At 46.8% G+C, this 20,044-nt stretch overlaps 1 protein-coding gene across 1 annotated transcript in view; it reads left to right on the forward strand.

Moving 5' to 3' along the window:
• Positions 1-3,033: 3,033 nt before the first annotated feature.
• The window catches only part of adrb3a (adrenoceptor beta 3a), a 39,155-nt gene continuing 22,144 nt past the window's right edge, over positions 3,034-20,044 (forward strand). Inside the window, exons 1-2 of the mRNA XM_063194837.1 lie at positions 3,034-3,760; positions 4,004-5,836. Of these exons, the coding sequence (XP_063050907.1) occupies positions 4,053-5,836 (1,784 nt within the window). The 5' untranslated portion in view covers positions 3,034-3,760; positions 4,004-4,052. The remainder of the gene's footprint in view (positions 3,761-4,003; positions 5,837-20,044) is intronic.

Here is a 20,044-nt window from a genome sequence, read left to right on the forward strand (position 1 = left end):
ACTAATGATGTATACCGGTATTAACCACAAGCACCGTTTGTATGCACTCTGCCTGATGAAGGTCTAAGGACCGAAAGCTTGCAAGTCAAGTAAAGCTTCTTTGCACAAAAATAGACCTGAAGTGTGCCGATTGTCTCCTTTTTATACAGAAATTTCGACTGAATCCTGCACCTTCTAAACAGATGAGCGGTGGTGGCCTATCACAACTTTAATAACCAGCATGGCCACCAGCGATACAGTAACACATCAGCCATTTCCCTTCATGAACAGGATAAGTGGGCCATAAAAAAAGCTGTGCCGTGCTGTAGCGTGCAGTGCCGTGCCGTGCCGCCCATAACACAGGCCATCATCACACATGCTGCATCCTCCGGGCAGCGAGTCGAGGGCATTAGGAAATCACAAGACAGCAGAAGCCAGCGGCGAGCAGCCGAGAAGGAGGTGGTGGTGGTGGTGGGAGGGATGGCGGGGGGAGGAAACAGTTGATGACAAAGCCAGCGGGTCACCCGGTGAGTATGGTGGTAGTAGTGTGCCGCGCTGCTGGGCATGCAGGGAAGCCAACTGGGGGGGCGGACAACGGGGTCAGTTGTCCAGGGCAGGGAGGCCAACAGGGGGGCGGACAACGGGGTCAGTTGTCGAGGGCCCAGGGAGGGAGGGGAGTTGGGGCCCAAAATTGCAGTTTTCATTACATTGTTTATATTGGATGGGGGAGGCCCTTTGCAGATGGCTTTGTCCTAGGCCCCCGGGCCCTGGGCCGGGCCAAAGCCTGTCAGCAGCCAGCACGCTGCATGGCCCGGGCCGCATGCGGCGGCATGTCAGGCATCTGGGCCTCTTGATTGTTCTTCCTCGTAGTGCCCGCGTTCAGGGTTGCCAGTTGAGGCTGATGATTTCCAGCCCAAAAAATGCTCAAAACCCGCCTGGAAGCGCTAAATCCCGCCCAATTCTATTGATTTCTATGGGCAAAATTGGGCAGGTTTTCCTGCAAAATGCCATTTTTACCCGCACACGGCCATCCTAAGCAGCCCAATTGGGCGGGAAACAGCCCAATCTGGCAACACTGCCCGCGTTGGCGTGAGTGCAGGCCAGATAAGCATCTATTATTTTTAGTGCTGGTGCGCTGGCAGGGCCTGAGGGAGGGCGCTGGCTTCCTGTGAGGGGGGGGAGGGGGCAGTCGGGTTTGAGTTTGGGAGGGGGGGGGTGGGGGTGGGGGGGGGGGGGTGGGGGGGGGGGTGGGGGGGGGGGGGGGGGGGGTGGGGGTGGGGGGGGGGCGGGGGGTTGACTTGACACTCAGTAGCAGAGTAGATAAAGTCGGGTTGGAGTTTGGGGAGGGGGTTGTGTGTGTGTGTGTGTGTGTGTGTGTGTGTGTGTGTGTGTGTGTGTTGCGAGGTGTATTTGAGTAGTGGTGGAGGGGGGGATGACACTCAGTAGTTGGGAAGATTAAGTTGGGTTTGAGTTTGGTTGGTGGAGGTGGAGGGACGGGGTTCGGGGTGGTGGTGTATTTGAGGTTGGTGGTGGTTGAGGGAGGGGGGTTGGGGATGGTGGTGTATTTGAGGTTGGTGGTGGTGGAGGGAGGGGAGGAGTTGAGGAGTGAAGGAGGGTATGGGGGGGGTCTTGACACTCAGTTGCACAGAAGATAAAGTCGGGTATGACTTTGGTGAGGTTGGTAGTTGTAGACATAGGGGGCTGGGGGGTGTGTTTATGGGGTGGTGGTTGGTGGTGGTGGAGATAGGGGGCTGGGGGGGGGTGTTGTATTTTAGGTTGGCAGTGGAGGAGGGAGGGGAGGAGGTGAGGAGGAGGGCGGGGGGTTGACTTGACACTCAGTAGCAGAGTAGATAAAGACCGCCCGCAATCAAGGAAACGGCTGCCAAACAACAAACTCTAGCAAGCAAGTGGCAGTCAGTTCTCGTGCCCTGCCTGCCTACACTGCTAATTACCACGAGTGAGCAAGTGTAGCCACTTATTTTCGTACTCGTGTCATCTGGTCTCTTACTGTGTAATGTATTTCCGGGGTCAAGCTACGCAAACAGCCCTAATGGAAAACCTCACAGCTATTAGGCTACCGGTGGGTGATGAGGAGTGTAACCATGTGTGGATGGACAGGTCCCCTCGACAGGGAGCCGTGTTCTCTGTCAGTGTGAATGGGTGACACTGATTCCTGGAATGCATTGCATAATGCCTCAGGGGCATTGGCATCGGCCTAGTCGGGCCGGGCCAGGGCTGCGCTGCCTGCGACGGGACTGGAACTGGAGATTGGTATCTGGCGAGCCAGCCAGCAGCACTGATGGTGGTGGTGGTGTTGAACATGAACATGACCAGGAACAAGTTCGTCCAGTTTCATATATAGATCGCTATCTTGTTGCGGAGGATGGCGACCGACCAGGGGTTAACAAGCGGACAGTTACGTAGAGACACTTGACTAGATAGATTTACACGAAGTAACAGTTTGTGGCAGAAACCTGAAACCAGAAACACAACCGGTTTTGTCAAAACAGCATGACAGAAAAAAAAGATTTCATTGTTTAAACATAAAACATTAAAATAATGAGGTACTTTCCGAGATGAACTCTGATATTTTTTTAGTTGAGCCTATAAATATTTTTGGAAAGACAGAAAGAACAATGCAAAGCAAATAACCCCAGAGTGTAACTATGTGTACAGTGTTGCCAGATGTGTCTGATCAAATCCCGCCCAAAAGCTTCTCAAAAACCGCCAAAATGCGCTAAATTCTACCCAAATTCAACAAATTGCATTGACTTCTATGGGCCCAAAAAAACGCCAAATGGCCAATTTTTCCCGTTTTTACCCGCAGACACTCATCCCAAGTAGCCCAATTGGGCGGGCACCCGCCCAATCTGGCAACACTGTATGTGTATGAGGTATGGCACATGGCCATCCGTTCAGTATGCAGCCCCTATATCTCTCAAAGGCAGTCCCTCGGCACAGGCACACTTCCCGGCTCCTCCCCTCCCTCTACTTGTACGATTAAAGTCAGAGAGCAGGCTGGCTGAACGCGACTTTCACTCCGTCTATGTGAGTGATTTTGAGTTTGTATGTGTGTGAGTGAGGAAGAACGGGAGGGTGAGAGAGAGAAAGAGAGAGAGAGGGAGAGGAAGAGGGAAAGAGGGTGAGAGAGACAGAGACACACAGACAGGGCAATTGAGAAGAGGGAGGGAGACAGATAAAGAGAGAGAGAGTGGGAGGGAGACCGAGAGAGAGAGGGAGGGAGACCGATAGAAAGAGAGAGAGAGAGAGAGAGAGAGAGAGAGAGAGAGAGACCGATAGAGAGAGAGAGGGAGGGAGGGAGACAGATAGAGAGAGAGCGATAGAGAGAGGGGGGGGGGGAGCTGCACTGCCTCTGACTCTGTCTCTCAGGTTCTCTCTGCCGTCACTGCTTGAAACACTTGGCCACAGGCTATGCCACCAGACACACATGGATTGCAAAGCCTCATGCTTTTCACCCAACTTTCCACATTAGGACTGAACTGACTGACAACATGGACTCCTGATTTTGAGGGGGGATTTTTTGTTTTGTTTTTTGTTTTTTTTACTTCTTTCCCTGAGAGCTTTAGGAGATCTGAAGGCACTCTACTGGATTTCTCAACCGCGCTGGCCAGGTCCCCGAAAATGGATATTTCGACAATGTTTTCCTACCATTTGGATGAACACTTGAAGCTCGAAATGTGATAAAAATCATGTTGCTCTTGAAAACATATAAGGAACTCTTCCCTGGGTCGTCAATGACCTTTGGAACGTTGATGGAAAGGTAATGGAACTTTTTTTGTTGCTATAGAGAAACTTGAGAAAATTGAAATTGGTTTTCAAGGCTGTCATTTGTTTTACCAACCCAAACGGTCTGTATCTTGTGCACGCCTTTAGAAACACAATTTTGAAAAACCTCTCTTCTGAGCATATCAGAAAAAGCTCCCTTAACATTCACAAAAAAACATTGAAGCAATGTTTTTTTTTTGATGATGATGATTTCTCTGTTTCTCTTTTCCCTATCTAGGTGTTTGTCAGCAGGTCATTTATAAAAGCTCCCACATTTTCTTAACTGCATGTTTATTGACCTTGGACGACGACGAGAAAAAAAAGGAAGTAACTTTTTTTTTTCAACCAACATCATGAACAGCAGCAGCAACAGCAGTAGCAATAACATTGATTTTGACAACAACACCAACAGTCTCTACCATGTGGAACCTATCCCTGAGCTCCTGGGCTTCTTGGTCTTCATCATCCTGGTCACCGTGCTGGGAAACCTGCTGGTCATCATCTCCATCGCACGCAACTCGCAGCTGCAGACCACCACCAACATCTTCATCATGTCGCTGGCGTGCGCCGACCTCATCATGGGCGTGCTGGTGGTCCCCCTGGGCGCCACCGTCGTGGTCACAGGCAAGTGGCAGCTCAGCCGGACGTCGTGCGAGCTCTGGACCTCGGTGGACGTGCTGTGCGTGACGGCCAGCATCGAGACGCTGTGCGTGATCGCCGTGGACCGCTACATCGCCATCACGCGGCCGCTGCGCCACAAGGTGCTGCTCAACAAGTGCCGCGCCCGGCTCATCGTGTGCGTGGTGTGGGTGGTGTCGGCGCTCATCTCCTTCGTGCCCATCATGAACCACCTGTCCATGGCCGACGACCCCGAGGCGCAGGACTGCTACCAGGACATCACCTGCTGTGACTTCGTCAGCAGCATGTCCTACGCCATCGTCTCCTCCGTGGTGTCCTTCTACGTGCCGCTGCTCATCATGATCTTCGTCTACGCCCGCGTCTTCATCATCGCCACCAAGCAGGTCAGGCTCATCGGCAAGAGCCGCCAGCGCTTCCAGAACGAGTGCATGGCCGCCAACGCCAACGCCGCCGCTGAGCTACAGCAACCGGAGCAAGAACAACCGCAACAGCAACAGTACCAACAACCGCATTGCCAACACAATCTCCAGCAGCAGAACCAGCAGCAGAACATGCACAGGAACAATAACCTACCCATGGCGACAGGGTGCAACAGCAGTAGCAGCAGCAGCGGTGGGCAGATCTGCTCAGGTGGTAGTGGTGGTGGTGGTGGTGTTTGTAGTGGTGGTGGTGGTTGTGGTGGTGTTGGCCACAGCTCCTCGTCGTTCTCCTCCTCCACCACCACCACCACCACCACCACCATGGCCACAGCCAGGCGCAAGAGCTCGCGGCGGCGTCCATCGCGGATGGCGATGGTGAAGGAGCACAAGGCCCTGAAGACGCTGGGCATCATCATGGGCACCTTCACGCTGTGCTGGCTGCCGTTCTTCGTGGCCAACATCATCAGCGCCTTCGACCGCACGGCGATCCTGCCGCTCATCTTCCGCCTGCTCAACTGGCTGGGCTACATCAACTCGGGCCTGAACCCCATCATCTACTGCCGCAGCCCCGAGTTCCGGGCCGCGTTCAAGAACCTGCTGGGCTGCCCTTGGCTGTCGCTGCGGCTGGGCGCGACGCCCCGCATGAACTCCCTGTGCAAAGAGCTGAGGACTCGATGCCCGTGTTTCTTGGGCTCAGCCGAGTCGGGGATGATGAGGAGGGGGGCGGCCGGGTCCGGGTCCGGGTCGGGGTCCGGCGGGGCGTTCCAGAAGGCTCCGTCCTTCTCCTCCTCCGCCCCGCCCGTGTCAACGTTGACGTCTGTGGGCCCTGATTTCAGGCCGACGTTGATGACGATGGCGCCGACGATGGCGGAGGTGGGGGAGGAGGAGGGGAACGGCAGCCTGAACAGCAGCAGCCAGAGTAGCTACCGGAGCCAGGAGTTGCACTCGCCCGGGCCGCCACACTCCAACGGCAGCACGCACTTCAGCGAGCTGTCTGAGCCCGAGACCGAATTGTAAGTCCATTTTAATTATAACCGTGGTGTCGTGTCGTGTCATGGGCGGGCGGCTTTAGGTTTCCGACCTCACCTCAGCCTTTCAGATTCACTCACCTTGTAAGAATGCAGAGTTATTTGCAAGCCCCTTTCAGATTACAGGTACACAGTAAGAAAACGTACTGTTCATTCAACACTTAGAGAGTGCTCTGGGACAAAAGACACTCCAGAATTTGTTAAATCAACTCTCTAAGTGTAGAATTAACAGTGTATTCTTCACTGTGTATACGCACTCACCTCATAAGTATGCAGAGTTATTTGCGAGCCCCCTCAGTGACTGCACATGAAACTCTATGCTCTGAAATACAAGGAGAGACAATAGTTCTCATTTTTGTGTGAGAACAAATAAAAACACAAAAAACTGACAAAGTAGCTGCTAGTGTGTGTCTGGACCCACAATATGCACTATGCCAATGGTTCTTAACCTGGGGTGCGTGCACCCCCTGGGGGTGCGCCAGAGATTTCAGGGAGTGCGCGCAGTTTTGTTTGTTTTGAGGTTGTAACCAAAATTCAGCTTCCAACCATTATAATTAGGCCAAATTAAGACCAATTAAGACCTTGTTTTCGTCCCCATGTAAATTCATTTAAGTATTGATTAATGTCTAAAGTAAGAATCATTGTAATTAATCACTTATATCATTTTTTTGGGTGCGTATACACGTGTAGACATTTGGGATGGGGGTGGGTAGCTTGTCTTGGGAACAGCTAAGGGGGTGCGTTCAGAAGAAAAGGTTAAGAACCACTGCACTATGCAACAAGACGTTTAGTCAGCTCAGCACAGTGGTCTTATCTTGTGCCTGTAGCTTAGTTACATACAGAGTGGTCGCTGTTGGAGAAATATCTGTGGGAACAGCACTGCAGAGTTACCAGGTAATGTCTTTCCCACAGGATTCACATTTTGCAAAATAAAATGCCCACGGGCCAGACAGGAACGCACGTTAAACACCCCCAGATTGCGCATTTGTCATCCATTCCGCAGGCTATTTTAAATAGAGGATGACATAAGCAGATTAATATGTGAATGTGAAAGCTGGCAGTTTTTCAGTTTACTCAAGGTATAGCCTCCTTGTTATATTCCTGGTGTGTTACACAATGTGGACTTCCAAACACCCCTGACAGCTTGTTTAAGTAGAGCTCTCTAAATCACAGACACCCTTTTTAAAAATGTGCGAAGCTATTATTTTGTCAGGACCCGACCCCTGTATCGGCTCCCGGCAGCTGAGGCTGTGAATACACTGTTTGTTGGCTCGCAGCAGAAGCATACCAATTAATTCTCTTGATATTGGTGTAATTGGCCCGGTTATGGCATCCATTTTTTTTTTCAAATTCACTTACAAAAACCCCAAACACATGACTCTTGGCAAGATTGCCTGCGTAGTGCAGACTTACAATGAACTGCACTCAAGCGGCAGGCATAAAAAAACATGAATGCGCACATAGTCCATTTATAGCTTTTTGAAAGCAACTAAAATGTCCATACGCAATAAAAGATGAGTTATGAGAAACAAGCCCAAGTACAAAATCATCTCTTTGGGGGGTGCTTTTTGCTGTTTACAATGATCCTGCTTACACTGAAAGCATGTAATCACTTAAAAAAAAATCGTATAAATATCCACAATATTGCTTAAACTATAAAAATCATGTCATGTGTCCATGTAAGCATGAAATGCAATTTGTGAGCCTGATGTTGAGCAGCACTTTACAGAGTGCATCAAAATTATATTTAGGTCTACAGATTTGTATACAGATATAAGATTAACTTTAAATTTGCAATCTTTTTTTGCATTGCATTTCTGTCTAGAAATGTTGGCTATTATAAAATGCTATGTATGTGCATGTCAGCAGACGACTATGCAATCTTGCCATGTGCATGTGTTTATGTCGGAAAAAAGAACCCTTGCCCATTTCTCCTCATTCTTGATGAAAAAAAAAATCGTGATTAACGTGAAAACAATCATGCTGAGGGAGTTGTGCCGTTAAAGTATTTGCAGAACTATAAATTGACGGGTAAAGTCATTGCTAGTAATGCTTTACTGGAAAGGTGCTTATGAAGAAGGAGGACTTTATAGAGCTGCAGCAGTGTGTGTGTGTGTGTGAGAGAGAGAGAGAGAGAGAGAGAGAGAGAAAGAAAGAAAGAAAGAGAGAGAGAGAGAGAGAGAGAGAGAGAGAGAGAGAGAGAGAGAGAGAGAGAGAGAGAGAGGGAGAGAGAGGGATAGCCACCCCTAGGGACATTCTCTGTGAGGTACAACTGCCCTTGATCTAATGGAAACAATGCGTACACACACATACACACACACGCACGCACACACACACACACATACACACACACACACACACACACACACACATACACAAACACACACACACACACACACACACACACACACACACACACACACACACACACACACACACACACACACACACACACACACACATACACACACACACACACACACACAGCAGGGAAGCTCATAGGTGTGGAATAAATGGGTCAGTTGTCCAGGGCCCAGGGAGAGAGGGGGCCCAGGAATTGGGTCCTCATTATGTACTGGGTGTAGGCTTTCAGATAAGTTTCTCCCGGGCCCAGCCAAAGCTTTCAGCAGCCCTGCACACGCACACACATAGACACATACGCATGTACACACACACACGTCTGCGCTCAAATGCTGCCCCTAGTGTGGAAAGCTTGACCTCTCCAGCTGTAATGTATGTATATATATATCTTACACTCTATACAACCTTCTCCAAAAGCTACAGTTTTAAAGGTATTCTTTCATTTCCTAAAAGTTTAGGAGTTTTCAGTAAGGCTAAACCTCCTAACGATGTACTAAATCAAGCCATACCTTGCACATACATTATATGCAATCAAGTTGTATTGCTAAGTCGTGCAATATACTTCAGGTAGATACTACACAGTAAATATTGTGGTGTTAATTCAACACTTAAAGAGTTCATTTAAGTCCAAATTGTGTCAAATCAACTCTCTTAGTGTTAAATGAGCACTGCAGAATTTATTGTGCGGACCCTTGATTATGTCTCTGTTGTATGTCACTGGGGGGGGGGAAACTTTATTCACCAATTTCCCCTCTTTCAAATCTCCAAGTTCTACAACAAATCATCTTAAACCTTCGGAATTAATCCATTACTCTCTTTCCCCGTATTATGTTACCTATAATATACAGTACATATAGGCTGAAACGAATGTCAAGGCATTATGTAGAAAGCCGATGTTTGTTTTGAGTTCAATCATTTTATATTGTGTGGCAATGCATGGACTATTTCCTGTACTGTGCAGCTCCAGACTCGAGAGGGCTGTTTAGGACTCTAGCAGGTGGCATAAAATGAAAGCTTCCAACTTTGGTAGTTCATTTGTTATTTTAAAAACATTGTGTCCAGAGAAATATCTCTTTTCAGGGCTGGACTGGTGATCTGGCATATAAGGGTATTTTCCCGGTGGGCCGACAGTATTCCGGGCCGATGCTGTTGTTTTTTGTTTGTTTGTTTGTTTGTTTCCTCTCAGACAATGGCCCTCATTTCAGCCGGGGCGGCCCTCTGGTCTATATTTACGCCTATATCTATATTTACATTTAATATAGACAGTGGACTGGGCTAATCCTCCTATCGTTGAAAAGCAGGGGGGGTTGGGTGAGGGGCTAATCTATGAGAAAAATGCCCATGTTTGTTTGTTGGTCCCAGTCCAACCCTGGCTCTTTTTATACGCTCATTCGCTCAGTGTGTATTGTGCAGTGTTGTTTTTGTTGTAGCACTGTGGTAAGTGGTGGTGTGTGCTCGTTCATAACTTTTTACTGCCCATTTAGTGCAGGGCTATATTTAGACATTTGGTAACTGTTGCGAGTAAGTCAGTCAAATCATTCTTTCTTGCCTTTGTAAATTCTGTCAGAAGTCACACATGCTTTTTGCATTGTGTGACTTCTGGCAGAATTTATACAAAGCCCTGGCGGCTTTGATTGTGGTGGTGTGGGTGAGCGATCGCCTTGCCTGGACAGTAATGAATGGGCTGTTTAATTTCGTGTGTGTGTGTGTGTGTGTGTGTGTGTGTGTGTGTGTGTGTGTGTGTGTGTGTGTGTGTGTGTGTGTGTGTGTGTGTGTGTGTGTGTGTGTGTGTGTGTGTGTGTGTGTGTGTGTGGCCAGCTGTGTGTGGCCAGCTAGTGGTGATGGTGGTCGCTTGGTCGGTCGGTGGGTGAGAAGTGTTTGCGTGTGTGGAAGCCCTCCGCCCCTGCAAGCACCCCCCCACCCCCACCCCCTGCAAGCCTCCCTTGACACCCTGCGCTGCTGATAAAAACCTTTATCATCTAAGCCCAAGACTTCCGCTAACCGAGAAATGCTGTTTACCACCAAAACAGGGGGAGAGAAGAGAGAGAGAGAGAGAGAGAGAGAGAGAGAGAGAGAGAGAGTGGCTATTTATCGCAAGATTCTCAAAGCTGGTTATTAACAGTCTACACTACACAGTAAAATGTGTTTGTGAGCTCTTGGTGCACAGAGAGAGAGAGAGAGAGAGAGAGAGAGAGAGAGAGAGAGAGATAAAGAGAGAGAGTGAGAGAGAGAGAGAGAGTGTGCGTATGTGTGTGTGTGTGTGTGTGTGTGTGTGTGTGTGTGTGTGTGTGTGTGTGTGTGTGTGGTTTGAGTGCTTGCCTGTGTGTGCGTGTGTGCATGCATGCGCGCGCGCGCGCGTGTGTGTGTGTGTGTGTGTGTGTGTGTGTGTGTGTGTGTGTGTGTGTGCACGCTTGTGTGTGTGTGTTTGAGCGTGTGCCTGTGTGCGCGCGCGTGTGTGTGTGTGCATACGTGCGAAACGTCTGTGATCATTCACACTCTCGTTAACAGCTGGCAAAGGGTGGTGATGATGTTGATTGAGTTATAAAGAGATGTCGGCCTGTTTTAGAGGGAACCGGGTGCTTCTATTTGGGGACATTGTGAGCACAGCTCCACTACAGTAGATGGGACCCAGACTAGGGCTTAGTCAGAGGCAAATCTAAGGTGCTGTTTCCACGTAGCAGGATATTTTTTCAGCAGGGTATTTTTTTGTCCTGTTGAGGTGTAAACGCAACATGTGGATAAAAATAAATCCCATTGTAACAAATGCGTTTCAGCCCCCTGAACAGGATATTTTTTTCTCCTGCTTTTTATACCTGGAATTGAAATATCTGCTACGTGGAAACGGAAGGCCAAAATCAATGCAACCAGGGGAAAAAAATATCCACAAATAAAAATATCCAGCTATGTGGAAACAGCACCTTAGTCTTTTTGTATTTTCTGTCTGAACGGATCACTGAGTAAGTACGTGTAAGCGACTACTCGGTCTCTGGAGCATAAAAACCAGGCCCTGTTATTGATTCAGGGAGGAGGCAATTCCAGGTCGCATTGGCTTATCTCATAGTAATTGTATTCTGTCAATGAGTTGAAGTGGCATAGTTTAAAGGGACAGTTTGGTCAATTTCAACATGCAGTTGTAATGCTCACACTACCCTGGACTTGTCAGTGCCTGAGATTTTTTTTTCTTCTTCTTCAGCCGTTTCCGAGATCCTGGTCATTGTAATGGGGGCAGCTCTTTGTTTACATTTCAAAAAAATATTTTTATTTATTCCCAAAAGCATCCAAAAGGTTATGAAACATCAGTAGACAACTAGCAAACAGCAGTACCTTTTGGGAAAATATTTGGAGTTGGCCTATGTTTCATTTTTAAAAAATGTAAACAAACGCTGCCCCCATTAGAATTGCTCATATCTCGGAAAGGGCTGAGCCGAAAAATGTGGCATCACCAGGTACTGACAAGTCAAGGGTAGCGTGAGCAATACAACGGCATGTTGAAATTGACCAAACTGTCCCTTTAATGTAGGCCTATGTTTGCTTAGCTATATCACATATTGCAAGACTACTGATGCTACTGCCTTTGTTGGCAGACTGAAAGGAGACTGTTCAGAGACTGGAAAATGCACTGTAAAATATGATATCAGTGATAAGTCATGATGACTTATATAGTTAATTTAGTCTGCTATAAAACTGTAAAAAGATAAGCATGGTTTAACTTGAAGTTTACCAGCTGCCTCAGAATTCCAAGTTATGTCATTATTTTTTTATCAGAAGTTGTGTGAAGCTTTGAATTGAAAAATTGTGAAGCGTGTTCAAACAACCCAAAGCTTCAATACAAAACTTCAGACAACTTACAATAAGGATTTAAATGAAGCTGGAATCCTGAGGCAGATGGTATTTCTTACAGTGTGTGTGTGTGTGTGTGTGTGTGTGTGTGTGTGTGTGTGTGTGTGTGTGTGTGTGTGTGTGTGTGTGTGTGTGTGTGTGTGTGTGTGTGTGTGTGTGTGTGTGTGTGTGTGTGTGTGTGTGTGTGTGTGTGTGTGTTGGGGGGGGGGGGGGGGGGGGGGGGGGGGGGGGGGGCCGGATTGGCTGCTGCATACGATTATCTTTCATCATCTGGTTTTGCCTTTTGGTGGGAGATCGGGGGCAGACGGACTCCTTACAAAAGGCACATTCCTCAAACTCTCATTTGCATACAGCAAAATCAAATAACTGTTTGTGCTGAACAAACTCCAGATGGTCCATTTAATGATCGTCCCGAATCAACAAGCACTTTTCACCTCTTCACAGAAAATTGCTCGTTTGAAGGAGACATCAAACGTGACTACAAACAATTTTTGTGCACTGACAAATGAGGAATTATGCTAACTAGCATAAGAGGAGTCCCAGAAGGAAATTCGAAAAGACATATTCGTAAGCAAAAACTCAGCATGCTATGATGCAGACGCATATTTAGTCAGGCACCATTTGAAAGTAAACGGTAATTTATTGAATAATTTGTCACATTTTGTTTTAGGGTTTATTTTTATTACTCTCTGTAGACACGGGCATACCAGCATGTTTCCTGTGGGAAATGTTTCGCTCTAACATTAAGTTTGATCACGTACAATGTAGCCTACACCTCTCCAATACCGCAGTGTCTCACCTGTTGTGAAAAAAACACTTGCTTCAACACCCGCAGAGTTGCAGCAAATGGAAGCTGCCTTGATGCTAGTGCGGGGGAAATGGTTGTACTGTACGTGAACCGTGTTGTCAAGTGTTATTGGAGCTGACATGCGAATGGAAATACATATCTCAGCCATCATTTCCTGTTAAAATCATTTGTAGTGCCCTTGTTCAGGGAAAAAGCAAATCTCCTAATACGTCAGCTATTGGTATTTATTTGCATCCGTGGCAAAGATTTATCTTTGAGTATTTTTACATTTTAAAAAAAAGGGCCGGACGCCAAGGCACTCTTCTTAGATAAAACCGCTTTATTAAAAAGGATAGATAGATTTTGCCACCAGGCAGTGGCAGTATTTTTAATTATTTAAGTTCAAACATGAACTAGCCTTTATAATAAAGCGGTTTTATCTAAGAAGAGTGCCTTGGCGTACTACCTTTTTTTGATATTTTCTACGTCTTGGCCAAAGAGCACCTTCAAATCACCACCAGTTTTACCACTTGAATGCCGCAGCCCTCCAGCCCTCTACTTTTTTATTTTTACATTTTGTTGGTATATTTATAGCAAACTCATACTTCACTATTGCCCCTATCTCCATACTCTTCCTTCTACATTCTAGAAATGCACTCAGAGAGTGCAGACCAGTGCAGACCAAGTTTCATCCAAATCTGTTCATAAGATTTTGAGTTATCCTGCTGACAGACAAACAAACAGACAGACAGACAAACCAACACGAACGAAAACATAATCTCCTTGGCAGCAGTAAAAATAAATAAAAAAATAAAAAAAATAAAAACATTTAAAAAAAAGAACTCTATTGTCACAGTATGGATATCAAGGTACACTGCACATCTGCAAGTGTTTACCCACATGGTATATGCAGTATGTTTACGTAACTGGCCTTTTAGTGTGATGAAGGGCCATAAGGGCTTGAAGCATCATTGACATACAACATAACAACTGGAGCTCTTCAGTGTGTGGATCACCTTTGACACTGTATATGAGTTTGTTGGTAACACTTTATTTTAGGGTTACATCTATTAGCACTAATACATACAATGTTAATGCCTGCATAAGTAACTTGTAAGGCATGTACTAAGCCAAAAATAAGACCTTACTAAGCATCAATTGGTAATAAATCCCTTAATGTGCATAAACAAGACATTTGCGAATTCATGCCTAGCAAATGTTTGATTTTCCTCAGTACATGCTCTTTGTATGTATTAGTGCTAATAGATGTAACTCTAAAATAAAGTGGTACCAGTTTGTTTTAATCAAGTTACACCTGGTTTACTGTACACATTTGGGCATGTGATTACTGGAGTTTCTGATATACATTACACAAACCAAATCTTGAGGGATCTAGAGGGATGGCTTCAGGAATACATAGTGAGGAGAGAAGAGGAGAGCAGAGCAGAGGAGAGGAGAGGAGAGGAAAGCATAAGGGAAGAAGATGGAGGAGAATAAACTTGACTGTCGATGGACGATTTTGAGAAAGTGGATAGAAGAGAGAAATTGATAGAGAGATAATTTCAAGGAAAAAAAGCAAGAATGAAGAACAGAATGCACAATTAAAAGCACAATTTTATTTAAACATCTAGAGAGTTGTGAAGAAAATTCAAAAGACAATGCACACTGCTTACTGTTTTTTTTTTCTTACTTTATTTTTCGGAGCGAACCGAAAAATAAAGTAAGAAAAAGAACAGTAAGCACTGAGCGTTGTGTCTTGAATTTTGTTCATTGTTCACCTTCTACTGCCTCACACCTGCACCTGCATTGCTGAGGGCTTGTGCACAAGAGCTCTCTTGAACTTTGATCAAGACAGTTGTCTTAGCATTGTATACAGTATTTGGCCCCATGGTACTCCCTTCATAAGTGCTGAATTGCATTTATTAACTGTTTAGAGGAGAGCATAGGAATAGCTTTCAGGAAAGCTAGGGAAGCAGCAGCAAGGAGGAGAGGAAGGTAGAATGTAGGGTTACACCAGTGGTGTAGTCTACTGTATTTTTTGTGGTGGGTATACTGTATATTTGTGCATTTTTTGAAGTGGGTATAGGCCTACTGTATCTATTTGTGCTATTCTACATAATGGATCGATCAATTTTAAAGATCGCCTCTCAACGTAATTTAAACAATATTGCCGTGTTCCCAATTGTTATTGAATGTGTTACGCGTTGGTCCTGTTTTAAAAAACGTTCTGGTTGCTTTGTTTCAAGACGTTTTTGCAAGCTGGCAAGGTGGCTTGTGGAGAAACGAGAGAGTGTTCCGTGTTTCTCGTGGAAATGCGTCTCTGATTGGCTCACTCCTCCTGCTCTCAAAGAAACGCGTCTCTGATTGGCTCAGTCCTCCAGCTCCTGGAGGGAATGTAATGGGAAACAGAGTCGCCACTTCCCCGGGTGGTACTGCACTATAGGGGCGCCAACGGAGGCGTGCAGGCTCCATTCAGGGCTGTGCTCTTTCGACAGCGACCCCTAGGCGAGCTGTAGGCACGGAGCAACCGGAGTGAGCAGGCTTTATGTATGAGGCTTTGTGCTGTGTGTGTACCTGAGAGTAGCAACCAGCTGATAGCTAAGCTAAGCTATGTTTCGGGCCACCAGACGTTGCTTGTTTTGAAAACAAGCAGAAAAAAATTACTCGACATGTTTTTAGATAAATGGGTCGATATAAACCTTTGTGGGCAACGCCTTCTTTCGACGTGACGAAACACAGAAAGGCTTTCGTGATTCGCTCGTTTCTCTGCATTATTGATGTAAATTGGGAAACACCGGGAAACACAGCCAGGAGAGTTGACGCACCGCTATGAGAGCCTTGCAAGTGAGTTTAACTTGGGGTGACCGTCCGATCTTCGAAAGGAGTGAGTAAAACTGAGTTTTATCGGAAGTTGGCCTTTAAGTGGGTATACTGAAGCCCCTTAAATTTAGAAGTGGTATACTCCGTATACCTGCGTTCTACGTAGACTACACCACTGGGTTACACTTCACTTGACGTGTCACTGCATAACACATTCATAGCAGCTGTTATACACTTTGCGTGAGGAATTCATGACTATTCCATAAGACATTCATAGGCCTATCAAAGCTTTCATAGACATGGAAGATAAAAGGACAGCAGCTTGTCAAAATCAGAAGTAGGCCTAATTGACGGTTCAGAATAAAACCCCCAATGCTGCTTTGTTTAACTTATTTTGACAAGTTGCTGTCTTTCCGTCCACTCGGTTCATGAAAGGTTTGGTATGAATTGGTCATGAAAAGGTCATTAATGCTTCGTGCAGAGTTTATAACAGAGGCTATGAATGTGTTATGCAGGAACGTGTCACGTAAAGTGTTACCGAATGGAGGGATGGCTTCAGGGAAGAAAGGAGTGGGAGTTGGAGTGGGTGTGCAGTGCAGGAGGGGTGGGCACGGCACAGTGAAGGGTCTGGAAGAGCAGGGCTGGACTGGCCATCTGGCATAGCGGGCATTTCGTGGTGGGCCCTGTACGCTCGTGGGCCCCTATTTTAAGAAATTTTTGGGGTTTTTTTTAAGTAAACTTTATTAAATTACATTACTTTTTTTACATTTCTGAAAATAGGAGCCCACAAGGGTGCGGGGCCCACCAGGAAGTCAGTTCTGCGCCGCTAATTATGAGAGGCCCCTTTAACCCAAAATTGCCCGGCCCCTATTTCTCCCCGAGTCCAGCCCTCTGGAAGAGTAAGCTATGAGGTAATGCCTCATTCCAGGATATTAACTCAATATGGGAGCTGATCACCCGACCAGCCTCTGCTGGCCATGTGCAGCAGCTATAGGGTTGTAGGCCTACTAAATGGTGAAAAGGGTGAAAAACAAATGGTGACTTTTTTGTTGCTCACCAACGGGATCATTTGACACAGCTCGCCTCTTCTGTTTATCTCCCTTCTCCTCTCTTTCTTTTCCACCTCTCTCCCTTTCACTCTCTCTTTGTCCGTCTCTCTAGCTCTTTCTTTCTCTCTCTCTCTCTCTCTCTCTTTCCTCTCTCTATCTATCTTTGTCTCTCTTTCTCTCTCTCTCTGTCTCTCTCTGTCTCTCTCTCCCAGTCTTTCTATCATTTTGTCTGTCTGTCTGTCTGTCTGTCTGTCTGTCTGTCTGTCTGTCTGTCTCTCTCTCTCTCTCTCTCTCACACCCTCTATCTCTCTCTCTCTCTCTCTCTCTCTCTCTCTCTCTCTCTCTCTCTCTCTCTCTCTCTCTCTCTCTCGCTGCATCTGTCCCTAGCCTCCTCTCCCTGCATGTCTGCCTCTGTTCCCGTCTGTGCTGCTGTTGTTGTTGTTCACATCTTGAAATAGGTCTGAGTTAGCCCTATACCACCACCTCTTCCTCGCTGGTGCTTTGGGAGGCTTAGATCAATACGGCGTAAAGCATTTTAGTCTTTCTTAAAAGGAACATAACACCCTCTCGGCGTCCATCCGTTATGAGGGGGGGTTATTATGGGATGGGCCCAGGTGGGGGCCACTTAAGCCCACGCAGTGAGCCGTGGCTAGGCAGCTTTAGGGGGGATCTAAAGAAATATGTTTGCAGCCTGCATGGGGAGGGTAGGCTACTACCTACACGAGGTGGGGTCTTGGTTAGATCAGGGGTTCTCAAACTATACCACCATGCATGGCCACTGACAGCTTAGGCCAGGCCCAGAAAAAAAGTCATTTGAAAGGGCCCCAAACCCAATACATACAATGTAATGAGGAGTCAATTCTGGGCCCCCTTTCTCAATGGGCCACGGGACAAGTGACCCCTTTGTCCCCCCCCTGTCAGCTTGCCTGCTAGTCTCTTCCTTTTAAGGGTGCTGACCAAAACATTGTAAAACTGAAAAATGAAAAAAGGTCGCACCATACATAGGTTTCTTTATTACACAGACGCGTTTCGGCGCTCTGCCTTCCTCAGTGTCACGCAGTGTCACGCAGAGCGCCGAAACGCGTCTGTGTAATAAAGACACCTATGCATGGTGCGACCTTTTTACATACTGTATATTGACCATATGTAGCTCAGTCTTACATACATTCAGCCCAAGGCAGATCTCACTTCCCCTCTAGAGATGCAATAGACTGTTTTGCTATACTTCACTTGAAGGACAACACCGGAGCAGCACAGATGTAATTCTTTGAGTTTTTTTATTCAAGTGCACAACATGACTAACGTTTCGATGGTTAGACCATCTTCATCAGAGTCCTTCAAGTGAAGATTTCCTGCCTCTCTCCCGTCGATGCACCAGATGATAAAGCAGAAGCGCGAGGAACTACCCTTTTGTTTTGCTATACTCTTCCTTCCAACTTGCTGCCCACCCCAGACCCCCCCCCCCCCCCCCGACACCCCTCACGGCCCAGCCTGGTGTCCCTGGTCCCCACTTTGAAACCCACTGGGGTAGATGCTTATGCCGACTAGGTAGTCTGTAACAGACCACCCTCTCTGTTTGTAAGGCTGAGACGATGAAGCATGTGCTATGTATTAACTTCTGCATTAGCATAAATCAGCGGCTTAGCGGTGAGGCTCGCGCTGGACTGCCCTCCCTTCTGCGGGGCAAACATCACCTGTCCTGTTAGAAATGGGATACAGGGGAAGGCTCCTGGGAGTGATTTATAATATTTTTAAATTTAATTACATGAAAATCCGTAGCCCCATAATGCACACCGTACCACCGGTGACACGCTGTAATAGTCATTGAAAGGTTAATTACCATAGTATTACTCTACGATGACATAACAGTTTTGATGGGTTTAACGATATAGCTTTTTTAAATTCATGAACAGCGTTTGACCGTGAAGCATAAATCAAGTCATTTTGAGTTCATCCAGATAATATCTCCAGGTGTTTCTATTACATGTTTTTTTTAAGAGTGGTATGTTTTTGGTATTTCCCTGAAATAGCACTCAAGAGCCGTCTGTTGTTCTCTGAACCACGTCATGTGTTAGTCATCTCTTTGGGATTGAGCTATCGGCTTCTTGTTTTCACCTGTGGGAATACTGTTGAAATCTGCTGTATTTTGTTACGCTGGTTATCCACTATGTACGTTGGCAAGTGATACAGATGTGCAAGTGGAGGGAGTGATTAATGGTGTTTCTTCAACAGTTTAGAAACTGTTGACCCAACTTGTCTTGGACAAATAAGATAATGGAGGCCGGGGTCTCAGGGTCTCTTGTCCACAGGATGGGAATAGCAACCGAGAGGTTAAGAGGTTTGAAGGCACCACCATGAGTACAGGGACGTAGCAGCAAATTTTGGGCCCTATGTACAATCAGCTCCAATGGTACCCCCCACCCCCAGCCATATATCTTCATAAATCGGACTGTGTGGGGGGCCCCTATATACGTGGGGCCCTAGAGACTCTGTCACACTTTACCCCCCTGAACGACACCCCTGCCATGAATACATTGTGGACACAAACTGACTGCTTGCTCATTTGGCCCTTGTCTTCCATTAAAAGCCTTAAGGGTGAGAAAAAAGGGACTCATCAGTGAAGTTTAATGGTGGGGTTCACACACAATGAAGAAAGAGGAAAAAAGCATCTGTGTGCGGATGAAAAACGAGAGGTGTCACAGGCCAGACAGACAGGGAGTTGCAGTAGGTTAACTGGAAATAGGCTCTCTGTTGAGAAGTGGGGCCAGCGGGTCGTTTGTTTTGGAGTCCTGGTGCGCTTGCGGAGCACCGTCTTGATTGAGAGCCCTGTAAAGCAGCTGGAGACTAAAGTGCAGCGTCTAGATGTTGACGCAGGGGGCTGACAGTAGGGCCTATACTTCGTTAAGTGTGGAGAGAGAGAGAGAGACCAAGAGAGAGAGAGACCGAGAGAGAGAGAGAGAGAGACAGAAAGCGGGAGAGAGAGACAGAGAGAGAAAGAGAGAGAGAGACAGAGAGAGAGAGAGCGACAACTCACCGCTGTGCGACAACTCACAGTCTTAAAGCTTCTGGCTCCGACGTGCGTTGCAGATAAACTTTTGTGTGGTGGATGCGGATCCCACCTGCCGAAGAGAAAATGTGCTCAATAAGTTCTGTCATCCATCAAGTGATTTTCTGCACGAGAGAGGGGAACAGGACAGAGTTAGGGCAGAGTTATGGCGTGCATCCCTGCACACATACCTTAGGCAGGCTGATCGCTCTGGCTGTACAATTAATGAGGTGCTTTGAATGCTGGGGAAGCATTATCGTCCATGTGGAGGGTTTTTTATTTCAAAGGTA

Source organism: Engraulis encrasicolus, chromosome 3 (genome assembly GCF_034702125.1).
Source record: "Engraulis encrasicolus isolate BLACKSEA-1 chromosome 3, IST_EnEncr_1.0, whole genome shotgun sequence".
In the NCBI taxonomy this organism is placed as follows: Eukaryota; Metazoa; Chordata; class Actinopteri; order Clupeiformes; family Engraulidae; genus Engraulis; species Engraulis encrasicolus.